Source organism: Macrobrachium nipponense, chromosome 5 (genome assembly GCF_015104395.2).
Source record: "Macrobrachium nipponense isolate FS-2020 chromosome 5, ASM1510439v2, whole genome shotgun sequence".
NCBI lineage: Eukaryota > Metazoa > Arthropoda > Malacostraca > Decapoda > Palaemonidae > Macrobrachium > Macrobrachium nipponense.
In genome coordinates this window covers 29,675,256-29,700,429 of record NC_061107.1, presented here as the reverse complement: position 1 = coordinate 29,700,429, position 25,174 = coordinate 29,675,256, and the positions used below count along the sequence as shown (strand labels likewise).

Genomic DNA, 25,174 nt, shown 5'->3' with positions numbered 1-25,174 from the left:
ACACAAGATGAAATACTTGAAACTGTTATTTTAGTTATATTAAGAAGAAAAATAGGGTATGCGATCTATGCCCTTCTACCCGATTAGATGTTATGCAAAGTACTGACTTTGGTTAACAGAATTTTACCTTTATCATGTTGAAAGTTTGCACTGAAATTCAAAAAATATTCATAAGTTTTGGACTTCCAGAAATTTAGGGGGGGCGTCGTTCGACCCCCCAGACCATCCCCCACCCCCCACCCCCTTGGTACAGGTAAAGATCAAATTGTAGACATTATCATTTTGATTTGCCAAAGTATCCGATAGCATCGTAGATCGTTAATCAACGGTGCGATGCCAGCAGCCCACGAACCCTCAAAGATTTTGAAGTTTGAAAACAAATGAACAAATGAATTAAATAATTAACTAATTAATGAATAGACAGAAATAAATAAACAATTAAGGTTACAGAGAATTCAGAGAAGGAAAGCCATACTTATAATACCGGCCACTTACTCACCAAAAATTATGGCTTTCCTTCCATGAATTTTCTGTAACCTTAATTGTTTATCTATTTCTGACTATTCATTAATTAGTTAATTATTTAGTAGATTTATTCATTTATTTCTAAACATCAAAATCTTTGAGGGTTCATATGAAAAATAGATTCGTATCAATGGGTTGCTTGCCAATATCACATAAGATAAACACTCCTGTTAATATTTACCTTGGTTTTCTGGAGTTACCCATAGCTACAATGTAGTCATTATATGTAGGTTGACTTCATTGTAACTTCCTACATAAACAAACCTCACAAAAATCAAAAAAGGCCATGCACTCATGAATCACAGACAATTCAAAATAGATAATTTATTGTTAAAAACTGATTGACAACGCGAATTAGATATGTACCTGTGAACAAACCTCATCAAAGGAAGGGAAGAAGAGCTATTAATGTATTTATAGACTTTTTTGAATGCGTCCAGCAGCGTCTGCGCATGTCTGGTGTCCGTCTCTTCCAGTCTGGCCGCTGGAACTCTTCTTTCTGCGAAGATGATATTTCGTTATCGCATCTTAAAGATAGAAAGACCTAGACATAAAAAAAAACACTACACAAAATATACAACTTTCTGCTTCTTGATGTTCAGCGGATAACTGACATCATGGCTGTTTCTGAAAACTTAATTTTGGCAGAGGAAGATAAAAATAGCCAGTAGCCCCTTTATAAAAAACATAATTAGTAGGATCTTTTTTTTTTAGTAATTGAAATATCATTATTTTAAACGAGTTACTTTTATCGCATAAAAGGCCATATTGTTGTTTGGTGATAGTATTGATAGTACTGTGAATTTCATTGCAGAACAAATGAAATAGTCGAATATAATCATCGTTCCTTATTGATCTAATGACAATTTTAATACATTACCTCTATTCCTTTCTGATGAAGGTTGTAAAATCTGTATAGATATGACCATCAAAGAGAGAGAGAGAGAGAGAGAGAGAGAGAGAGAGAGAGAGAGAGAGAGAGATTAGATCAGTGGTTCCAAAACTTTTTCTGGTCGTTACCCACTTTTCATGCAGGATACTTACTTGCCCATGGCCCACCAGCCACCTGTAAATTGCCTCCACTCGCTGCCTAACCACTAAACTCTTTCAGTTTCATACATACGTACATATCTTCAGATTACGGCCGCCTGCATTCTGCTACATGGCTCCCAGTTAGGGAACCATTGTACTAGACCAAACTGACAGGACTGATCTTGCTTAATCTAAAATAGGTTCTGCCTTATTTGAGGTTCATCCACATCGCGTAACAGCATCAAACGCTCCCTCAGGATTACATGTCTCCAATATCAAAAATCACAATTTTGCAACTCAAAGGCAAACATCAATTACATCATCCTTATCTTCCTCTTTTTCCTATGCAAATAATCGCTGAAGTGATGGGCGCATCTAAATATAGCAACTCATGCGCTGCACCGAAGTCCTGTCAAATGTTTCTTTAATGTTGTGCCAATGTGAATTTTCTCTTAGTCTGGTCAATCTGCTTGCTAACAGAGATTCGGATTCTAATCATATTACGTTATTAATATTAAGCATCGTTCCTTACAAGTCACTTCAATATATTTTCCAAGAGCAGATTGTTGGGTGTTGGCTGCTTTGAATTATATACTAAGTGGACAGGAGCGACACAGTGGAACCTGCTCACCTTATAGACATTCTAACTCTATAAGGCTACAGCTTAGTACACTAGAATTTCAGTATACCAGAGGAAAACTGGTCTTTATAGGATTAGTTCATATCACTCCGGGCTGTTGTGATATACGCAATATTTCTTTGATCTCACCAGCCTTTGCCGACCCTTTCCCGCATAAGCACATAGATCCTGCACGTACAGACGACCACAAACTACTAACCTCTTATAAGAACTTCAGACGGTCATTATGAGTCAGCTTACCGGAAAGCGAAGAGAATTAAAAAGGTGAAGAAAGCCGCCCCAGCGATGGCGACTTCAAAACTGAAGATGATATTGTTTTCTGAAGGAATAAAGAAACGCAGGTCAGGAAGTGTCTGCCATGTCACCTATTCCCCTCGGCCCCCAACCCCAACCCCCCAGGTCTGGAGTGAACTTTATAATATCATTTAGATCCAGGACTGCTGACATCCTCACTGTAGATCAAAATAATCAATTTGGGCGTAGCATTCTTATAATCAGATGCAGCTGTAATGGACTAAAATTAAAATGTTGGCCTTTGAAAATAAAACATCACTGATATTAATCTAATTTGCTTATTATACCTCTATTTAAGTATTTAAGAGAATCACAATGACAGAAATCGTAGCAGCAGTCAAGATCGATTCCTTAGCGTTAATTGAGGCTAGATGAAATTAACAAAAATGTTACATACCATTTGTTCCAGCGAATAACGGCACCGTGCTGAAGTCACCGCAAATGTTGCCGCCTATGCAGACTTGCACTGCGAACAGACATCCTTCGAGTTCGGGAATGTTCAGTTGCAAACTGCAACAAAGACAAACCAAGGCATCTTTGTGAAAACTGACCTTCATGAAAGGAAAAACTGAGGTATTTTGTAGATGCTTGATATCATTTTGTTATATAACTTCAAAAATTTCAAGTGAAATTTTTAAGCTAATGCATCATAAGCCAGGAACTAATAACTTATATTCGCTTACTCGTGGAATAAGCCTACAAGCTACTTTGTTGTTGCTGTTGTTGTTGTTGTTGTTGCAGGGGGATTAGGAAAGGTCTGAAAAAGGTGTTTCGTGTTGAGTTAAAGGTGCAGGAATTTTAGGATAGGATAGTTATCATTTATTTATTACAACGATAATGTGAAAAATGAATAATGTGCATATCAAACAGTTCAGAAAAGTTATTTCTAATAAAATAATCGTATTTTTTCATTGTCGCTGGCGAAATAAAGGGGAATCTGACTGTAGATTTTAGCACGTTTTAATTTATCCGGTGTACTGAATTTCGAGGCCATAATATTTCTGCTCAATTATTTTGTGTTTCCACTTATGACTGAGAACATATGAACGTGTTTCATTTGTATCCTTTTCATTTGATCCGTGGTGTCAGTATGAGTAGTACTAATTATGAGTATTAATGACAAAGACAACTTCACGTTGAGTTAGGAATATAATGTTTACATCTTAAGCGTGAGGAGAAAATCTTGCACACGTCCCGAGTAAGCTGGAGGTCGCATCACGCCTTGGTTTTATTGACTTACGAATTTTCAGGCTGACTCCCACGCAGAAGAATTCTTTTACGCTGGTGATTGTTGTAGAGGATGTAATTGTATCTCGTGGCTTCGTAGACTTCATCCCACGTGACTTTGGCGGAGTCGCTTTCTGCCATCTTCGCTGACAGCGATTTTATCTCTGAGGAAAAGAAGTTCGTGAATTCAGCTCAGTGTATGATTTCATTCACTGAAAGTACGTGTAGCGTTAAGTATGATCGAAGTAGAGCGTAGAGACGATCAACTGAATGTGCGCGAACCAATAATCTTTTGCTTCATCTTTTAGAGATTTAGAAAATAATTCATTTGTCTAATTATCATAACACAGTTTACTACTACTGCTATTACCACAACTACATACTGCTACTACTCCAACTAATAATAATAATAATAATAATAATAATAATAATAATAAAATAATAATATAATGAACCAAGGAACCACTGTAACGAGACTATAATATCGAGAATTAAAAGCAACAGTAGTGGTAAAATTATTTAAGTACATACACATTTTTAACACTACTGTGGTTGCTTTCAATTCTCAATAATAATAATAATCAAACAAAAACTTCTTTCAGTTTTCTTCTAAAGATTGAAAAAGAAACCCACAAAATTACAGGGTATAACGTGCTTACTTATAAATATTTACAGATAGGGCCTGAAAGTACTCGAGTGTTGAGTAAAATAAAATGTAAATATCTATAAGTAAACACGTTATACACAGTAATTTTGGGGGTTTCTTTTTCCATAATAATAATAATAATAATAATAATAATAGAGGTACAAAGCCACAGTTATGTATCGGTACACATACTTAGAAATAAATCTCTATAGAAAGGTTAAGAATATCTGTTCGAAACTCCTTCTTTCCCTGCATCTTTTCCCATTCCTATGTGGGGTCGATGTTCCTGGCAGCTTTCCGCCACCTGGCTCGGTCAATTGTTTGCTTCTCAGATCTTCTTTAATTACATCCATCCAAACTTCGCTTCTTCGGTCTTCTTCTCTTTCTCTCTCCCATGAGGAACCTCTTTCTGCATCCCTCTCCTCCCTATATAAGTCTCATCCCTTCTCATCACAAGGCCGTGCCCCTGCATTCTTCTTTCCTGGGCCTTCTTTGATAGTTCTACGACTTTGGCACTTCCTTTTATTCCTTCTTTCTTTTTCAACCCTGGCCCAAAGCTCTCTGCAGAGATTTGTTTATTAATATAGGTAGGTTACCATGCAAAACGATGGATTTTTTCTCCATTTCAAGACTCATGCTACTATGAGTCTTTTTAATAATAATAATAATAATAATAATAATAATAATAATAATAATAATAATAATAATAATAATAATAATAATAATAATAATAATAATAATAATAATAATAATAATAATAACAATTAGAGGCTGAAGTAGCTCCAGGACTCATGCAGAAGAGTGTGATCCTAGAAACGGCGCATATAGTAAGAAAAGTGATGGACTCCTAAGGAAGCAGGATGCAACCCGGAACCCCACACTATAGATACCACCCAGTCGAATTGGAGGACTGTGATGAAGCAAAAAAAAAATAAAATAAATAATAATAATAATAATATGCTGGAAACAGACATTCTTTCAAACATGTTCTATTAAAAATAATGGCAGAATTTACTGAACTGATTTTATACAAATATCTCTCAATTCTTGTTTTTCCGATATTCATCATGCTGTAGAATTGAGAGAATTTTGTATGTAATCAATTCTGTAAATTCTGCCATTATTTTCAATATCAATAATAATAATAATAACGACTAACTTTCAATAGCTCGTATTCGATGGAATACCCTCGCTGAAATACTCGAATTCAAGTTCACCACATCAACAGATATCTCATCTTTCGGATAGACGAGCTTATGAGTGAACTGTAAGGAACAATCGTCCATCCGCCCAGAGCATCTCTTGACTGTGGGACTGTCCAGGGGCTTCCCGCCCTTGGAGAAGGTGACCTCATACGCGAACGTGGTACTGGAGGCTTTCATTGGGGGTATTTCTTCATTTTCGCTCCACTCTATAGTCAGGGATGACTGTCCAGTCTGCTTGGTCGAAATAACTATACCTGAAAAGAGAGATGTCTCTTTTTATCTGCTATTGGTTTACGTTCAAGTGTCGGTTATATAGACCAAGTCATTTTTGTTATTTATATTTTAGAAATCAGTTGTGAGAGAGGCTTCATTTGGGTTTTAAGATCCATGTCTCAATTTTATGACTGTACATAAGTTACACATACATAAGAATACCTACTTATACACGCAGCATTTTATCATATACTACCAGTTAGTCCTCCAACACTGCAGCCTGTCGAAACCGACAGGGGTGTACATCCATCTGCAAAGTCGTAACAAGCTCTTACCTTCAACGGAAACGTGAATTTTAGATGCCCCACTAGCAACCCCTTCTGTGACATTACGCACTGTAATCTCCCAGACACCCGGCCCCAGGCTCAAATTGTAAGAATTGCCATCGACTTCAATATAGTTGCTCGTTCCTTCCGTCAGAGATTTCCATTCTACGTGGCAGGTGCAATTCGTCTTGCCGTCCCACATGACAATTCCTTTTTTGTACTTGACGTCGAGGGGGTAAGATAAGGAGTAATATGAGTCTGTAAGGAAAATTCTGTTTATTAGAATTCGCTGTCTATAAGCAACTCATAACAAGTTTGTTGGAGTTTGAGAGGAATTAGATACAAAACCAAAACAAGATGAATAGGTTTCGGAGCAATTTCTTCAAATTTCATATATAAAGAAAATATTATAAAACTGTACCTATATCATGGAAAAGTTACTTGCTTAGAATTATTTTCGTAAGTTAAATGTTTTCAAGGTTAATTTGCGATGCATGTCAAATAGCCATTCAAAGATTCATCATATAAACATAGTACAATGAAACAAAAGTAAAATGACAAGCTTTCAAAGTCCACTTAGTTGCTTTTGGTATTTTATTTTCCGGAATTCGCCTGTTTTGAAATACTTTATAACTTTTGATTAAAAATGTCCATATTAGAACATCAGCTGAACATTCATCAAAGAATTAAGTAAGAACAACATTTTTTTTAAATTCAGTTATTTGAATGATTACACCGTACTCAATATAAATTCCTTGTGAATTGTGAATCTTTGATGAAATGATTCCTTTTATTTCTCTTCAGAACTCCTCATTACCAAATATCACTGACCTAGATCAACCAGGCCGCAGGTCTTGGCACCCATGAGACCTCTCTTCACAGCAGCCACGCACACCAGGTACCTGCCGTTCTCCTGCAGATTGTACAGAGTCCAACTGATCTGTCCCGCTGGGAGGATCTTGAATTCCCCAGGCAATAAACTTGGCGGCATTAAATACAGCAACCTGTCTGCTGCTGGAAGTTCGTCGTCATTGCCGAAATATTCCAGGTTCCATGACACGACGTAGCTGGAAACATCCTCTTTCGCCGGAGGCTTCCAGGTGACCAGAATAGCTTCTGCTGACGCCGTCCTTAATTTCATTTCCTCCACGGGAAGAACTGGCGCTGCTGCGGCAGGGTGAATTAGAGTAATTATGGGTGAAAAGTGAATTCTAAGTACCTAGTTGTTGCTTGTCTTTTATTACAATCGAATTTAATATTTGAAAATCTGACTTCATATTTTTCTGTAACAAGTATATTATTAGGCTGAGAGAGGAGGGCATGATATGATTTGTGACTCATTGCAGATTACTGTGCCATGTCAGATTGCTGACTAATTGTGAGGAAGCTTATCCAGGCAACCATCGATAGCAAAGATATTAAGGAAAAACCTTACCGCCAACATCTCTGGAGTGGATGATATCGCTGCACGCTTCCCCATTGACAGCCCTCGGCACTTTAACTCTAGGCCGAACGCAGATGGCAAAATCGCCTTTTCCTTCTTCATCGAACCTGTGAAACAACTGTTTCTCGGCTACCGTGACGTCGGTCTGTTGATCTTTCGATGAGCCCAGAGTCTTGAACGAGACGTGATACTCTTCGTTGTTTCTCAGTGGCACCATATGGCCCCACGATGCCATGATGCCGTCCATTGCACTGGCTGCCAGAACTGTTCGACTAGAACTGATGACTGAAGGAAAAGATGGAGGTTTAGGTTTTCTCCGACAAGCAGGAATTGTATGTCCGGTTGTCTCCTGTCCAGCTAGGAATTTTGAGCATATTGTAAGATTTGTATGAAATTATCTGTCTCTGCTCTGTCGATATTAATTTCTTTTTAGTTTGACATGAATAGGCCTATTTGTAGCTTGATGTCATTCCCTTGAATAAGTACTGTGCATTCACTGCCAAGTACCATGGAAATTGTGAACCTAAAAATTACATACAGAAAAATAATGCTCATTAATTGCATGATATCTTCTTCATTCAATAGCAGCTAAGTACACTTTATTAATTGATGATTTAAACTTGCCCCAGAGGATACTGAAAGATGGACTCGACAGATAAATTAATAAGGGAATAGGAGAGTAATCAATTTAACAAATGATTGAAACTCAAATGACAATGTCAACTTTAAACCTAGTCTGCAATTATGTATATTTTCTGGTCTGAAGACAATATTTTAAATAATGGCATCATCCTATGTGTTAAGTAGACTTACAGTTGACCTTCAACACATCGTTCCCAGCAGCCAAGAGCTTCCCATTGCGGTGTAGACCTGAGACAATAATCGTCACTCTGGAATCAGGCCCTGCGTCTATTTGCGACTGGCTCAGCAGGCAGAGTTGTCGGTCCCCAGAGGAGACGGTCTCCGGGTATCTTGTATCGTCTATCAAGGTGGAGTGGTCCAATTCAAGACCCAGCTCGTACCGGTAGGCCTCTTTGACTTTATGAAAACAAACTTTGACCCGTCCTGCCCAGTCGATCGTGGAGCTGATGATCTTGATGGCTTTAACGAAAGGACTGGTGATGATAAGAGTTCTACTTTTTTGTAAATTTGTATCTTAAATAGTTGTAGACAATCCACGGGTATACACTAATATGCTTGCGTTGTTTATTGTTAAAATAAATGATACCCCTAGCCCACCATTTTACCACCCCTAGAGCAGTGCAAATACGAACCATGACCCTTTTATTTGCGCACAATTTCATCATCTTTGTTTTCTTTTATCAAGTGGTACTTGTGACAGGCAAATATTACTTTTAGGAATATCTTGTAGATTAGCAGACATATAAATAAATGTTGGGGACAACTGAAAATTCCTTCCATACTTTGAATAGTTGACACATCTACCCATATCTGCTGTGCTTTTTCAATACAGTGGGAGTGCTAAGATGGCAGTTTCCTATAGGTGCTGTGGCCATTTCTTTGCAATACATTAAATGCAGTCTGCCTCATTCAGAAAGCTATAATAGGAGATCTGTGAAATGGTCGTGCATCATTTACAAAGTAATACATTTGTTTATGTCAATCTTGATTAAAGCTTCTGCATAGATAAACCATAAAGTAAACTTACATCAGATTGAAAGAAAACATAAATACTGAAATGGTAAGAGAACATAAGAAAAAAACAGTCTGATTTTATCTTAGTGCGGTATGGTCAGCAATGAAAACTTTGTTAAGTAACTCACGTAAGATGTTTGCAAAATGCATCTGCGCGTGTATGATCTGCAAATTCTCGGCCATCTCCGTGATCTGGAAGGAAACTGTTTTGCTCCTGAAGTGCAAGTACTTCCCACACTCGCCTCTGTATTGACAGCTAATTCTGTTAGTCGACCGTACAATGGCATCCTCAGTTAGAGAGAAGACATTGCCAATGGCAACTTGTCCGTCGTTCAGGTTCAGCCATTTGACTCTGACAGTTCGCTTGCCGACTTGGTCCACCGTGAGCATCTTGTTGTCGTCTCTTTGACTCAAACCTGACGTTTCCATTAAAAGTTTTTCCAATTGGAGAGGAATAAAGGGTTCCGATAAGAGAGGAGAAAAAACAACATCCACGTTGCACTTGCACTACTGTCCGTTTCAAAGAATTTTTATTTTGAAAGCTTCTCTGTTGGGCTTTCTTCACTGACGTGAAAATCAGACAACTGTTTGGAAAATAAACCTAGGCTTATGGAAATGCTGCTATATTCCTGAATAAAGTTATAGACTTTTGTACAACAAATTACTCAGCTAAGATCATTCAAAACTAAACAGTTTCCCCAATGGAGAGGTTCCAGAAAGAAGAAGAAGAAGAAGAAGAAGAAAAGGATAATAGTCACTACGACAATCACCACATAATTGCAGTTTAGGATGAACTTCCCAAGCAGAAGATTTCCGTAATATCAACTACTGTTCTACTCTTATTTCATGGACATGAAAGCCCTTTTGTTTCAAAATGCATACCCCAGAGAGAAGAACGTTCCAGGCATTTACCTTCCAGTTCTCAACAAGGCTTTTCAGATAAGCCTGGCTATATCCTGCTAAAATCGACTAACCACAGGTACATTATTCACACCTTAGGGCAACAGGTGTTCACTGGATTTAGCAGGAAATGGGTCAACGGATACTTCTTAACCATAGGATTAAACATGAGTCTGCCACCAGTGACGTCAACAGAGATAATCGCTTAGCTATAGTACAAACATACGGGTCACAACTAGAACAGGTCACAGGGCCTGGGAACCTTGTCTCAAAAGCTTTGATGAGAACCGGAATAATATTACTTGGAGCCACCAACTGCATGGTTAAAAGTTATATATGTGTGTGTATAAATATAGATATATAATATTATATATATCTATATATATATATATATATATATATTATATATATATATATATATAATATATATATATATGCAGAAACTTCAATTTTCAAAAAACAATTATACAAATATATCTGCAATGTTTGTATACTGTGTATCAAGAATATATGTTTGTGTAAACAATGAACCATGAATTTCTAATGAAATCAGAAGCCAAAATTTCAGAGGAACTAAGTGATCGAATAAATTAGAGAAAAGTAAAAAAAAATTAATGCTTCTCTGGTATTATAGTGGATATGTATGGCTTTGTTTGGGGAAAGAAATGACTTTGATCCGAACCTCGAACGTGTAAAGTCATTCGTGTACTACGAAGAAAAAGGCCTCATAGTCTTACCCAAGAGAAAAAGTTCGCTTTCTCCGTAGAACGACTGAAGAAACATTTCGGACTTCACTAGAATCCGGACCTCACGAGAGAGGTCGAAGCTGCTGGAGTCTATGGTGACAGGAGGGAAGCAGAGAATGTGAGACCCCTTGAGACTACTCTTCGTCCTCAGCGTTGCTCCCCAGCGGTCAATCAGGATGAGGTCGTAACTGCGGCTGTCGATCGTTTCCTCGATGCAAACTGTCAGGTTCATGTGATCGTCTGGCATATTTGGGAGGCCACGGAGGACGCTGAAGACTCTCAGGTCTAGAAGTATGTGCTGGGTAAATTAGTCAGTAGTTCAGCTGTTTGTGATAAGTAAGGAGGACTACCAGTAGGCAGTCCCTGGTTATCGGCAGACTCGGTTAATGGCGATCCGGTTTTATGGCGATTGTCTAGTGGTCATAAAATTTATGATTTATGGTGCCATAACGGGGCGAGTTTTGGTTATTTGTGCCTCAAATGCCGACAATAGAGTTATCGCACAATAACATACCTAACAGAGGCGCCATTAACTGAAACTCAGTGCCATAAATCGTCGAGTTTCGGTTAATGGTGGTTTTCACTTATTAGCACCCCTCCGAGAACGGAACTCACCAATAACCAGGGACTGCCTTAGTACTTACGTGCTTGTACGTTTTTATACACAGAAGCTATTGATTTATCTCTTGGAAAACTGTTCACTGCATTGTAAGTCATCATGAAAGTATTTAGGAAAACCTTTGAAATTCCCTGCTTAATCAGAGACAAAATAAGTATTAAGGCAGCCATGGATGTAATAGACTTTATAAACAATAAAAGAGAGATACTTAACAAGAAAATCTAAGTTAATTTTTGATCACATTAGAATGCAGCAATGAATTCGTTTCTGAAACCTTTCTTTCATAGTACACATATATTTTCACTTTCTAAGTATCAAAAAGATAGAACACTTTGGACGTGTCTCATAGTTATGTTAAAAAAACGAATTGCTAGAAAAATCATACGTTCGCGTATTTCTTCCTGAAGCGTTGTCACCCTGGCAACGGCGTTGTGGGCGCTGTCATTCTTCTTCACCTGGACCTCATAGGTCTTCTGGTCGAGTTTCGTGAAATATACTGAGCAAGAGGAGCTGTTCATGCCACCGCAATGCACAGTGACGTTGTTGTACCCGCCGGGAACGTCCTGATTCAAACTGACTTCGTATGCACCTCCCTCGGCAGCTTTCCATCTCACCTCAATGAGGTCAGAAGACACCTGGGCAACTTTGGTTGCGAAATCTGTAAGAGGCGAGTTTACCTATTAATGTTCTAATGACGACTCAGATTCACCACTAATTCAAAAATAAATAATTTTTTCTTTTTAATAAGTGCGATCTTTACACTCTGTATTTCCCTTTACCTTCTCTTACTTCCTAATGAGCACCATATTCTTTGAAAGCTTGAATTTCAAGTCAGTGGCCCCTGGGGGCTCGAGCCATATGGATAGGGTTCATCGTCTGAATAACTATAATCATGAACATAAGTGATCCCCAGCTGCTGACTTACTTTCAAAAGAGGCAACCGAAGAGTGTGTGACTTTCCCATCCTGGTCGAGAGCTACCAGGAGAACCTTATACTGGCCTTGTCCGTCCAAGCGAACGATATTTGGGCTTCTGCAAAGTTTACCTCCGCCTTTTGAAGAGGCGTTACACGCGGCCGATATAAGATGGTACGTTTTACCTTCCCCTCTGTAAAGAACGATTTCCAGGGACACCGTGGCGTCGTCAAAAGGACCAGCGACGGAGATGTAGGGCTTTCCATCTTGCCCGTACGTCAGCACAATTGAATCCGGCTCTGGTAAATCTGCAAAAGAAAATATTTGATGCTACTGACGGGAGATTGTTTCAGGGTTGCCATTTATCGTCAGCATTTACGAAATTTTGAACAATAAAAATTCTAGGATTTGTTTCATGAGCCTAATGTAACGTCACTTCTTCTATCACTTCGCAGAATTTTATACATTCGGTTTTGAGTTCTGGGTGTGCAATTTAGATTCTCGTAGGTTTATAACATAAATTCTTCTTGTTTTCTCTGGCTTGGGAGCTTTCCGAATAGCAGTGGCGCTGTTGATAGATTGTATTCACTGCGCATTTCATTTTTATAGTTTATCCTGTAATTTGAACATTAAAAAGAGGTTTCTAAAAACCCACTTTTCCATTTTCTTTAACCTTAACAGTTTCTCTCTCTCTCTCTCTCTCTCTCTCTCTCTGTATACAAGTCACTTATAAGAAAATATTCTTACATTCTCAAAGAATAGAAATTAGATACATTCCTCCATTTTGTATCATATTAATAACCTGCAAAAAACAACGTAATTGGAATGAAGAACACCATTACTTTTCAGGAAACTGATTATCGTGGGCAAAAACCTCTAAACTGAATTGATAGATAGCTGGATAAGCAGAAAATCGCCAACGAATACATGAATGAATGTTGCTCACCTAGTACAAGCTGCTCTTCAGAATTCTCTGGGGCCTTCCTTTCGCAAACTTGGCATCCCTTGGTGTCGGTCGAAGCGACATTGGACAGGCAAAGTTGAACTTCGTGATACCTGTGGCCGTCTTCCACATCGACTACATAGCAGGGTGAACTTTTGCAGCTGAAAACTTTTTCAGTGTCAAAGCCAACAAGGCTGGCTTTGAGCTTCTCTCTCTTGCTTGCTTTGTAGTCGTGCTGTATACGGACCGATCGCCTGTCTTGTCTTTCCTTCAAGCTCCCAACCCACACAGACGTGAAGTTGATGCTCTCTGAGGATATTTAAGTTTGTCACAGAATTGGCAGAATACAGAGTTTCTTGGCACCTCTGAACTTTTCTGGTGTTTTCTGAGGATATTCAAGTTTATCACAAATTTGGTCGAACCGGGAGTTTCTTGGCACTTCTAAATGTTTGGAAATATTAGAAAGACTACGAAAATACTATTTATTATTCTATGGAAAAATTGCTTATCATTGTATCTATTTGAATGACAGACCAAAGTTGGTTTTATACTTGGGTACTCTTTTTAGGCGACGTTTTGAAACTGAAATGTATTAATTTGTATATATTTCAATTTAGTCTCAATTATTATACCGGGAAGTATTTTCATTTATTGAATGTCCCAGAGACATTCAATAAATGAACACTACGAAACAATAAAATTAAACAAATAATGTATACATAACCTACTTGATACATCATAGTATGGTGTAGTTGCAGAACTATTTAGATTCTGACGTCAATTTTGACGGCCTGGGAACACCAATGTCTATATAACGGAGGGAAACTCAGAGGCAGAGGGAGCACTTACTCAGTGTAACCGTAACGCTTCCATGGCCAAGTGTTTCATTTTTCCTGGCCAGGCGATTTTGCAACGTCAGCAAGAAGCTCGTGGGACCCGAATAATGCTCGAGGTTGATTTTGAACGTCTGACATTGTTCACTGACAACAGATAATGAGGGGACGACTGTCTGCGTGAAGTTGTTGCTAATCTGCAGCTTGAATCTACTCGGATTTTTCAAGTCAGTTGTCAGGTGACCATCAAAGCAGACTCTTAAAAGAGGAGATTCTTCGCTGTTTATCTTCTCAAGCGTTCGGATTGTGAAGTCTGCAACAGAAAGAATCAGAGAGCTCCTGAAGAACAGTTGTAATGGTTCTCACAGCTTGATTGAAAATAAAGGGAAATATGCCTTATCTGAATTAGAATCAAGTAGAAATCATTTGATTGGTCACGGTATTATCACAAAGAATACATTATACTAACCGTCTCCAATGGCCAGTGGTAAAATGGCCAACAGAAGGGCAAGAATTTTCATGCTCGCAGATGCATAGTCTGTGAAAAAGATTGTACATTGTTTCAGAGAATCATTGGTTCTCTCTCTCTCTCTCTCTCTCTCTCTCTCCTCTCTCTCTCTCTCTCTCTTGTGATGTCAGACTGTCCATAAAACACAGCTTTTTTTTTATCTCCCGGATACCTCCTTATCAGTTAAAGACAACATATGAACCATTACTTTTAGATAACATCGAAGCTTTATTCCTTCACCAGGTAATTTTCATGTACGCATAATTAACCATGATGATTTTAATTCCTTCTGACTATTATGGCAACGTCAAAATTACAGATATTAAAATATATTACATAGAGGAGGAAGGAGCCGCTGTAATCCTTCCCTATGAAATTCGAACCAGTCTCGTTTCAATATTTCAGGAAAGAAAGAAAATTCTTACCGACTCTTCATTCACTTAAAGAGGAAAGTTGCGTATTAAATCCACCGTCTGCGCCACACACAGCAATGATTGAAGAGAAACTAGTTCGAAAAAACTGAGGATGATTAAACCAGACCAACGTCTAAGCACAGTTTCCGAGACAAACTGTTCATCTCGTCGCAGCAGACGACTTGACATGTGGATCCGTCTGATACAGTAGCTATCGGGAGAAGCCGCGAAGCTCTCTCCTTCCCCCTCCCCTCTAGACTACCTGCCTCCCCTCGCCTTTTCCCTACCCACCCAACGTCTACTTGTATGTTCGTTTTTACCTTCCCAAATGATCTACTTCCAGTCAATGTCTTTAATGAGTTCTTTTAAAATAACTGGAGGGAGAACGTGACTGTTCTTTCCCTTTCATCATTAAACGCTGCGTTTAAATTTGAGATGAAATTTGCATCCAGCACCTGTGAATTTACAATAACAACTTGCCTATATATATACCATATATATATATATATATATATATATATATATATATCTATATATATATATATTATATATATATACATATAACATTTTTTTATTTAATTTGTTTATATAAAAGATATATCTATAAACGAATACAGTATATAAATATAATTAAATAAATAGATAGAATATATAAATAGCATATTTATAATATCTACTTCCTAATACCAAATGATTACAGGAAATGCAGACAGGTAATCTATAAGTACGGTCTCTTGCTGAGTAAAATTTACTGCTGACCCTCTTAATACTTTATGCAAAAGTATTATTAGTATTGAGGCAAAACATTAAAGCAAAAACGATGCAGTCTTGAGCTCAGGTTTATCCAACTCTGTAGACTCTATAGGTCAATGTCTGTATATGTCAAAATGCAGATAGATTTATCCAATTGCAAACACTGCTCATAATGGTTTTGGTCAGTTCTTAATAACACTTACTATACTCATAGAAGGCAGAAGTCAGAGTAATTGCCTTATTAAACAGTGCATCACGAACTGTGTATATATACGTCCGCATGTGTTAGAATGAAAGTCATTTGTTCTTGTCAGAGAACAACAAATAACTGCTAGATCAGTATCCATCACTAAATGTTTGATGAAATGCAAACGGTAGACCTACTCAGTCTTCGATGACCTATAAAATTTAGCCTGTCAAACCTTGAGAAACTGTAGACAATAATCAGTATCTGGCAGTCAGCAGACAGTTTCTAAATTACACAGAAGACATCTTAAGTTTCGATATTTCATGACATCTTTAGTATTTCTATAGTACTTAAACCATGAAGTCTTTAATGATATAATCTCCTGATTAGCAACAAAGATGATGACTGACCTAACAAGACCTGTGCTCCCAGTGTTCAGTCTGCATTGACTTTGAAGGGAAGGTTTTGGATCTGCGTTGGCTAGCTGTGATGCCGCTGTTTTTCTGAGAGATAACTTATCGTCTGATAATGCATTTGACGACTTCGTACAGACGAGCCCTGATTTGATAGATTTATCTTTCCCCCAATAGACTTTGTATTCGAGCTTTGTTGCTTTTATATGAATATGAAGTGTGAGAGAAAATCGACGGTTGAGTTTTAACATGGTGTTGCTGTTTATGAGCCGAGCAAAACCACACAAGATAACAATGTTAGATACTCAGTGAGCAAATTAATCTGTTGTTTAGACAATATGTTGCACTGACTGCTTAGCCGAAGGGTAAACAGAGGTCGACCATTTTGTATGTTATCTTATCAAAAAGTTCATGGCGATAGTTCCGATCTTGGATAAACAAATAGCCTATGAAATCAGGGACGTTTAGAGATGGCGTGGGACTTTTTATGACAGTTTTCAGTCTTTGCATGTGTATTTACTGAATAAATTCTTTAACTCTCACCTATTACTGTTGACAGATCCTAGATCAATCATCAACATACTGACATTTGACCTGTGGACATTCTGACGACAAATTTCGAGAGTTTTAATAGAGGTCAAATCTGAGAATGGGCATCTGGATAGATCAGCCCAAGATGAGTCCCCTTACATGTCATATTTTAGCAAAGTTTGGCAAATCATGCTTACGTGTTCAAGCAGCACGGTAAAGAATAAGCTTATCGTTTACTCGGGGAGTAAAACTACAAACTATTTTGTTGTTGTTGTTGTTGTGGGGGTAGGAGGGGGCGGGAGAATAGGAAAGTCTAAAAAGGTCTGAAAAAGGTATTTCTCATTCAATTAAAGTCACAGGAATTTTAGGATAGGATATTTATGATTTATTTATTAGAATGAAAAATGTAAAAAATAATGTGCATGTTGAAGAGTACAGAAAAATTATTTATAATAAAATATGGCATATTTATTCCAATTTCAGTTGGCGAAACAAGGATCTATTTGATCGTAGATTTTAGCAGGTTTTAATTTATGTTAAGTTAAGATATAATGTTTAAAACTCTTGCATGAGACGAAAATCTTGTACGCGTCCCGAGTAAGCTAGAGGTCGGATCACGCCTTGTTTTTTTTCCCTCCACTTCACTAGCAGAGGGACGAAATAAGATTTATACCAAGGTCCTACTTTTTACGTGAAATAAGTCGCAATCAGTGGCACTGTTGCCTAAGTTTACCCCATTTGCCTACTATAGTAGATTCACATCAAGCGTGCATATGATGTCTAGGCCAGTCCCTTACGATGCTCCTGATTAGCTATTGATAAGCCAATCACAGGGCTGGGAACCTTCAGTCTCTCGAGAGAGTTCACATAGGCAGGATGTATGTTCCATCTTTCCTGAGGGATACTTTTGAAAGCTGTATCCCTAAGGAGAGATGGAACATACATCCTGCCTATGTGAACTCTCGAGAGAGACTGAGAGTTCCCAGCCCTGTGATTGGCTTATCAACAGCCAATCAGGAGCGTCGTAAGGGACTGGCCTAGACATCAGATGCACGCTTGATGTTTGTTTGTTTGTTTGTTTGTATGGTGCTTTTACGTTGCATGGAACCAGTGGTTATTCAGCAACGGGACCAACGGCTTTACGTGACTTCCGAACCACGTCGAGAGTGAACTTCTATCACCAGAAATACACATCTCTCACACCTCAATGGAATGGCCGAGAATCGAACCGGCGACCACCGAGGTAGGACGTCAACACCGTACCAACCACGCCACTGAGGCGCTGCACGCTTGATGTGAATCTAAATACTATAGTACATCGAATCTGTGTAAGCCAATAGCTCCAATTCTTGATGCAGAACACCCATCCATTTTAGATGGTGTTCTCATGTAATTCATCCTCAAAATGTAGACTATGGGGCGTTGGTTTTATCATCACGGACAAAGCTGTTTGTTTTCTGTTCTTTTTAGCCTGGAAACTTAGGGTACGGTTGCTTATGTATTGCAGATGTTTTTACTTTGAGTGTCAAGTACATTGCGGATTGCTACTTGTTTGTATGTCTCTTTAGCGCATCGTTTATTTTGCGTAAGTAGTATTATTCCTGTCTCACTTTGGTAGGCTACTTAATGGCCTGAAGCAGCAATGCATATTTCTCACTGTAGTGGCGATGATATGTAAAGGGAGTTTTATGTCAGTGAATTTATATGTATGTGTTCGAACGCTTATCAACTTAGTGTTATTTGTTACGGGTTTGTATTCGACAATAGGAATTGTGCAATATCGTATGAATGCAGTGAACACGACGAATAGGCGTTGTGCAAGACATTCAGAAGAGTTTCTTTCACAATATTCATGCTTTGGGAATAGTAAAGTCCAACAAGAAACCTTCACTATTTATCTAATGTGAATTACATATTGCATTGTTGACTGATCTGCGCTTCAGTTAGGGTGCCAGTGATGATAATATGTAGGTCTATAAAACCATATCTTGTCCTTCTTCTCTCGGAGTTATTTCTCAGATCATCGGCCTATACAATAAGTGAAGAAAATCCACAATTATATGCATGTATACATGCATATTCACTCGGATAAGCGAGCTTTCACCAACTTAATCAGTCGACCTCACCTCTCCAGCCCTGAGCCTTACGGAAGCAACTTTACTCTGTAATTAGGTAATCTTGAGAGAAGACTATGTCACAGAATTACAAAAGAGGTTTCACCTAACAGAAAGAACTGGCCATCGTTATTCCTTTATTTTGTTTTACAGCCAATGCTTCTTTGAGCAGGATCTTGGAAACAACGGCTAAGCTGGACTGACCGCAATTAGTTCCAGTACCCAAGCCCACTTACTTTTCACCTTAGCCATGTTAGGGAAGGTTACCTCGATTCCAGGGCTTCCGGCAGCAAACTGGAAACATAAAGGTATAACACAAAATTGTATTATATATTGAGTATACAAGACTAATTAGTAACTGCTTTTTTTGTAATTCACTCAACTTATAACTTCAGATTCCTTTTTAAGAGATACTTCACATTCTTCTTCAGTGAAAAAACAGATTAATTATATTATCAATAGAAATGCTTATTTTACTCATCATAGATCGATGCATGAAATGCAATATAACGTATTTGCAAGGCCTGAAGGCTTCCGCAAGCCCAGTAGGTTATTCATCTATTACAGGAGTATCACTGGTTTAAATGTAGTTAAATTTGTACTGTAGGAGGTAAACATTACCGTCAGTTCCCCTTGGTAACCGAGCATGTTAACCTTAGTCTCAGGTGTTGACACAACCGAACCTAAGGGTAAGAGATCATCCTCCGGCCAACTTAACACGATGGCGTAGACATTGTTGTTATTGGATGTAGTATACCTGCAGAGGATAAAAACGCCGTTATCAACACGTTGACGAATTTTGCGTTCTTGTCCACATGTCATCAGCAAATATCCCAGGACTGAAACTGAAACCTGTTTAAAATGATTTCAAAGTTTGGATGAGAGAACCACAAAAGTATAACATCTCAAAAAAATAATCTCGGCGTTATGCATTAACAAAAAATCGAAATTTGCTCTTTTGGAAATTGTTTTAAGTATGATGCACTGACACAACAAAATTTTTGAAGAGAGAGACAAAAAAACAACCAACTTGCTATGAATATCAGGTGCAGGCAGTGGCGGATTTAAATTGCCCCCCCCCCCCACCCCCATGGATTCAATAATAGAACATTGTTTAATAAATCATTATTAGTAGCAAAACATTTGCTTAGTTAATTATTATTTCAGCAACAGCAACAACTGTGCCACAACAAAAACAATAATAACAACAACATCTACTACTGTGTGTATATATGTGCGCATACATATATAAATATTGATATAATAATATGCACAGTATGTGAGTACATGTTACACACACGTACATATTTATATATCTATGTATAACAATATGTATATTTATATTATATATATGTGCGTGTGTGTGTCTATTAGAAAGCCTATCTAACATTGTAATATTAGGTCCATTATCTGAGAACGTGTAAACCTGCTTATCAGTTCATGAAGTAGTTTATATTCCTGTCAAGTGTCGCAACGAAAGCCTTGTAGGAAGATTTGGTCATTTCTTAACGAAATTTTTATCTTTCTATTATCGCAATCTAATTTGATGAAGAAGAACACCCGCCTTACCATACACCAGGTGTGAGAGTATCGTTCTGGTAAGCCCAGGGCCTAGACCCATACACAGCCTGTCCGTTGACGTCCAGCCAATCGCCCATCTGCCTCAGGCGTTCTTCCATGATGGGAGGGATACGCCCATCGTGGGTGGGACCGACGTTTATTAGGACATTGCCTGTGAAACAACACTCGGTAATGGATACGGTCAATGGGTAAGAAATGCATGTAGGCTATTCTGTTTTTTTCATATGTTGTGCCTTTCTTCTGTACGAAAATTTTGCTGAAACATTAAGATGAGAAATAAACGTTATCCACATCTGATACAAGACTGATCGTTAAAAAAGCGATAGGGGGTTATTTTCAAACACTTGACCATGAGACATGAAAAGGATATGTTTATACTTTCCCTGGAGGTGCAAATGTAAGTCATCTACAGATTGATGATTTAAAATGATAAATTATTGAAAAACACGAAATCGGCTTCTATCACCCCTTACGCGAATGCGCTAAATTATTGTCATTGGCATATATCAGCTCCAGTAAAGATGTCAATATCTGCAAGAATTAAGGTGTGGATACAATTTGTTCACAACAGCTGACAAGGGAAAAAGGAAAAGAAAATTAGAGATAAAATTTAGGTCATCAGAGATTAGCCTCGTTACACACACACACACACACACACACACACACACACACACACACACATATATATATATTATATTAGATATATATAAATATATATATCTATATATATATATATATATATATATATGTGTGTGTGTGTGTGTGTGTGTGTGTGTGTGTGTGTGTGTGTACCGATGGCGTCTGGCATTTCGGAGCATTCACCATCCAGCCACTGATCAGACCAGGGTTGCTAACTTTGCTGATTTGAAGAACAGTGATACATCTTACATACCACCGCAGCTGATTGTCGTAGCCAGCTGGAAAAGCACGTCTTCTATGGTGAGGTAAGAAAGGAGCCGCGCATTCCGTCTGTAGCCCCACGATTGTTCGTCTAGAGTGAAGCAGTTCTCCCATTTGTGGTCCTGGAGAACTCCTGGGGATAACGAAGAACAACAAGATTAAGGATTCATTCTTATAAAGCTTTGGTTTTATAACTACATCTCTATCATACTGAATATAAAAGCGATCAGTTCGTTTTTTCTTCAAATTCTAACTTTATATCCTTTCAAGCAAACCGAATTTATTTGACATATAGATTACTAAGACGCACGAATATACGTACATCGACTAGTGCCGACTTTTTGAATTCTGAGTCTAAAATCAATCATAAAATCAAATTCTGTGCAATGCAAAGTATCAATAGAAGTTTAAGTAATAAGAATAAAATCTGCTCTAGTAAGATTCCCAGGAAAGAATTAATGTTAAAGGGAAGAACATGAAGCTGCCTAATCTCTATGTAATATCTGTACTGCTAACAGAAATACCATAGACGATGGAAGTTACCTGTTACCGCTGAGAAGTTTCAAAGTAAGTCAAGGTCGTTTATGGGAACTCTTACCTGGATTGAAGCGATCTTGGACAGTATAGTACGATCCGTGCTCTCCTACGCACCCAATACCCCATCTGTCATTAACAACTACTGTGTCTTTGACAGGGGACTCATTAAACAGCCATGCTAGGAAAACTGTTGAATTCCAGTACCAGTCAGGCGCCTCCCAGTCGCCATCAGACCAGATGATTTCTGGCTTGTAGGTGGATACCTGAGGGCGAATAGTTACTTAGAAGTTGCATTTCATCTCACTCCTTTTAGCATTCTTTATGGAAAGGGCACAGCTATATCAGACTGGAGAGTTTTCATTAGATTTTCACAGCAGATAAACTATAATTCAATGTTGATTACTAAATTCAGATGAAGACCCCTTTTGAAAAGTAACTCAGGTAATCAAGAGCTTTAGCTTGATTGTTTTTATGAAATACAAATACTTATCTTGAATACTAAGGCTCCGAAATATGATAATGAAAAGAAGTTTAAATTACTTCCAAGAAACAAATTTCTATGAAAAGAAAAGAGGTTTAAAGTTATTTACCCATCATTTCCTCCTCTTTTGTGTGAAAAATCTGTTATTGAAAAGATTAACTGAAGCAACCTTTCCCCAAAACTTCAATTTAAATTTCACCCTGCTAATCTAGTTCAACAGGTAAAATGTGCCATCATCAAAAACTTAATCTTCCGACTAAAATGAGATTAGCTATTATGAGATATTTCTGAACATACACTTACCAAATCGAACAGCTCTGGCAAAGTTTTCCTGGTCACAAAATCGTTAGTTTCGAATGAATTAGCTTGATCGTCAAGGTAAAGCGGATTGAACCATTCGTAGAGTGAATGGTAGAGCCCAAAATGGAGAGAAGGACCAATCCCTCTTATAGCTTCAGCTAATTCACCTTGAAGAGAAAAGAGTTTTGTTCAAGTTGTGACTAAGCGACTCACTGTCTTCCATATTAACATTCACCGTTTTCTAAATGGATAGATAAATAGGAAGAAAATGAAGGAAATAAGGTAGCTTACCCACTAAGTCTCTTTTAGGTCCGAACTCCATGCTGGTCCATGGCCAAGAGTTCTTAGAAGGCCAGTTGCAGAACCCTTCATGGTGTTTGCTCGTGAGGACGACATACTTTGCCCCAGAGGCTTTGAAGAGCCCAGCCCACTGGTGTGCGTTAAAGAATTCGGCCGTAAACTGCGGAGCAAAATCTGGATAGGTGAAGTTGGGACGGTAGTTCTTCTCCATGAAATCCACAACTAGAGGGTATCCCTCTGAAGAGATGAAATCGCAATATTAGAACTTGTAGGCTTGATATTTTTGTAGACCTTCGACTATCTTGGTTTTAACACGATGTATGTGCCAGACGTTACTTGAGAAATTTTAACATTTATGCAATGACCAATGAAAGATGTCCACAGTATCTAGCAAACAAACTGCTATAGGTATATGGTATCATATTTAGGTTTGAAAACATTCATTACCTTCCCAACTGTGCCAGAACCACTCGGTATCAAAAGATGGGACGGAGAAGACGCCCCAGTGAACGAAAATTCCAACTTTGGCATCATCATACCACTGGGGAAGTGGGCGAGAATCCAAGGAATCCCAGTCGGGGGTGTACTGGCAGCCAGCGAGGGCGAAGAAAGCTGAGGGGAATAGTGAAGGGCTGGAGAATACTGTACCTATAACCCTTATCCTATAATAGTAACATCTCCCTGTATGAAATGTAAGGGTGCTCTCACTTTCCACTTTTCATCATATGACAATTCGCATCAGAAAGATAAGTCAGTGGCTCTCTGTATAAGAAAACAAAAACTTCGACGCGAAATCTTCTAAGACTGCTGGCACATTTCAGGGATTCCTCCTGAAGTTTCCTTTAAAGTATTTAGAGAACTGCAGAATCGCATTAGGATCCACGCGTGAATAATACAAGGAATGCTCAAGGAAATGACTGCAAAAAGATAAGTATCATCCTCACTGATGTCCAAGTTTGCAGCAGCTAAGTAACTTGGTCTGAATAAAAGTCCAATAGAGCATACCTAAATCGAAAAGCATTAATAAAAATCCTCTAATTATGCTTGATAGTACCTGTACCCTTTAACTTAAAGGGTCTTCGGTAGGATAGCGAGAAAATAAATATTTTATCATAGTTTTAGCAGTCTCTATGTCGAGGACAATAAATGAGAATTTCCAGGACCACACTAAGTGTGACTTAGGAGATAAGATATTTTAAAAATTTCACTGTACGATGAGTATATTTTGAATGCACCTGAGATGTCCTAAGAAGTGAATTAAGCACTTCACATAATATTAGTAAAATTAACTCACAAATTTGTTGGTTTAGAGAAAATATTTCTCTTAGTTTGAATAAAAGTAGATAAAGTATCACAGGTTAAAAATCCATAAAAAATGACTATTTTTCTAACGACATTGAAAAATATTCAAGAACGGCAGGCTCAAACAATTTAAGAATTGGTATATTGCTAGTTTAATGATGAAACGTATGGCATATGCTTTTGTAGGCACCACCGAAGTCTTAGCGTCTATGTATGAAGGTATACTTATGTTATCTGTGAATGTGTATATAACAGAATTTCACAGAAGAAAATGAGAATATCTTGTATATTTTTGTCAAAGTTATATCAACAAGTACCTCATTGCTCGAGCTAAGTCGTAAAATCTAATTAATTTTCCAAAAGGAATTTTGAATGCTACTCACCACAGACAATAAGATGCTTGAACCTAGACATGGTGAGGCCTCCTTGTCGGTAATGTCCGTGAATTTACTGAAGCCAATGTATAAACTGTGACATCTGGGCAAGGTTCTCACGAACATGACCCTGGGACATCGTCTTGTGGGAACATTTTTATTATCTCCCGTCACTTTCTTTCTTTTTTTTTTACTGATTAAGACCCGTTGCAAACATACACACGTCTGGGTGCATACACAAACACGTACGCACGCCCGAGAGCGCACTCATACTCAAGACAGTCCTTACCTTATTTTCCTTGCAATCTGCAGCATTT

The 25,174-nt window shown here is 38.1% G+C and overlaps 2 protein-coding genes across 5 annotated transcripts; both read right to left on the bottom strand.

The window, feature by feature from the left end:
• Window positions 1-834: 834 nt before the first annotated feature.
• LOC135215267 (uncharacterized) lies at window positions 835-16,542 on the bottom strand. 4 transcript variants are annotated; one of them, XM_064249803.1, is made up of 17 exons: window positions 16,435-16,535; window positions 14,633-14,701; window positions 14,180-14,476; window positions 13,334-13,639; window positions 12,399-12,695; window positions 11,859-12,131; window positions 10,846-11,139; window positions 9,337-9,624; window positions 8,366-8,653; window positions 7,544-7,837; window positions 6,940-7,275; window positions 6,118-6,366; window positions 5,524-5,823; window positions 3,732-3,882; window positions 2,889-3,001; window positions 2,438-2,516; window positions 835-1,024 (listed from the first exon to the last, which is right to left on the bottom strand). In XM_064249803.1, exons 2-17 carry the CDS (start codon window positions 14,682-14,684, stop codon window positions 940-942), a joined length of 3,702 nt encoding a protein of 1,233 aa, XP_064105873.1. In that variant the 5' UTR covers window positions 14,685-14,701; window positions 16,435-16,535; the 3' UTR covers window positions 835-939. The 4 variants fall into 4 exon arrangements, with proteins under 4 accessions (XP_064105873.1, XP_064105875.1, XP_064105874.1 ...); XM_064249805.1 differs by having other exon boundaries at window positions 6,940-7,272; window positions 16,435-16,534; XM_064249804.1 differs by lacking the exon at window positions 16,435-16,535 and adding an exon at window positions 15,097-15,273.
• A 2,664-nt stretch (window positions 16,543-19,206) lies between these two features.
• LOC135215264 (alpha-L-fucosidase-like) lies at window positions 19,207-24,998 on the bottom strand. The gene is made up of 9 exons (XM_064249801.1): window positions 24,867-24,998; window positions 23,629-23,793; window positions 23,173-23,418; window positions 22,885-23,048; window positions 22,162-22,363; window positions 21,556-21,696; window positions 20,652-20,814; window positions 19,704-19,839; window positions 19,207-19,376 (listed from the first exon to the last, which is right to left on the bottom strand). The coding sequence occupies exons 1-9, from the start codon at window positions 24,895-24,897 to the stop codon at window positions 19,272-19,274; spliced, it is 1,353 nt and encodes a 450-aa protein (XP_064105871.1). The 5' UTR covers window positions 24,898-24,998; the 3' UTR covers window positions 19,207-19,271.
• Between the last annotated feature and the right edge of the window lie 176 nt (window positions 24,999-25,174).

Excerpts from the sequence above, each read along its gene's own strand:
- LOC135215267 (XM_064249803.1), bottom strand. The coding sequence starts at position 14,684 with ATGAAAATTCTTGCCCTTCTGTTGGCCATTTTACCACTGGCCATTGGA. Across the intron at positions 8,654-9,336 it reads GCATTTTGCAAACATCTTAC|CCATCAAGATCATCAGCTCC; the intron begins GTGAGTTACTTA and ends CTTTCGTTAAAG. Across the intron at positions 6,367-6,939 it reads CTGCGGCCTGGTTGATCTAG|ACTCATATTACTCCTTATCT; the intron begins GTCAGTGATATT and ends TTTTCCTTACAG.
- LOC135215264 (XM_064249801.1), bottom strand. The coding sequence starts at position 24,897 with ATGTCTAGGTTCAAGCATCTTATTGTCTGTG. Across the intron at positions 21,697-22,161 it reads CCAAGATCGCTTCAATCCAG|GAGTTCTCCAGGACCACAAA; the intron begins GTAAGAGTTCCC and ends CGTTATCCCCAG. Across the intron at positions 19,377-19,703 it reads GTTACCAAGGGGAACTGACG|TTTGCTGCCGGAAGCCCTGG; the intron begins GTAATGTTTACC and ends TTATGTTTCCAG.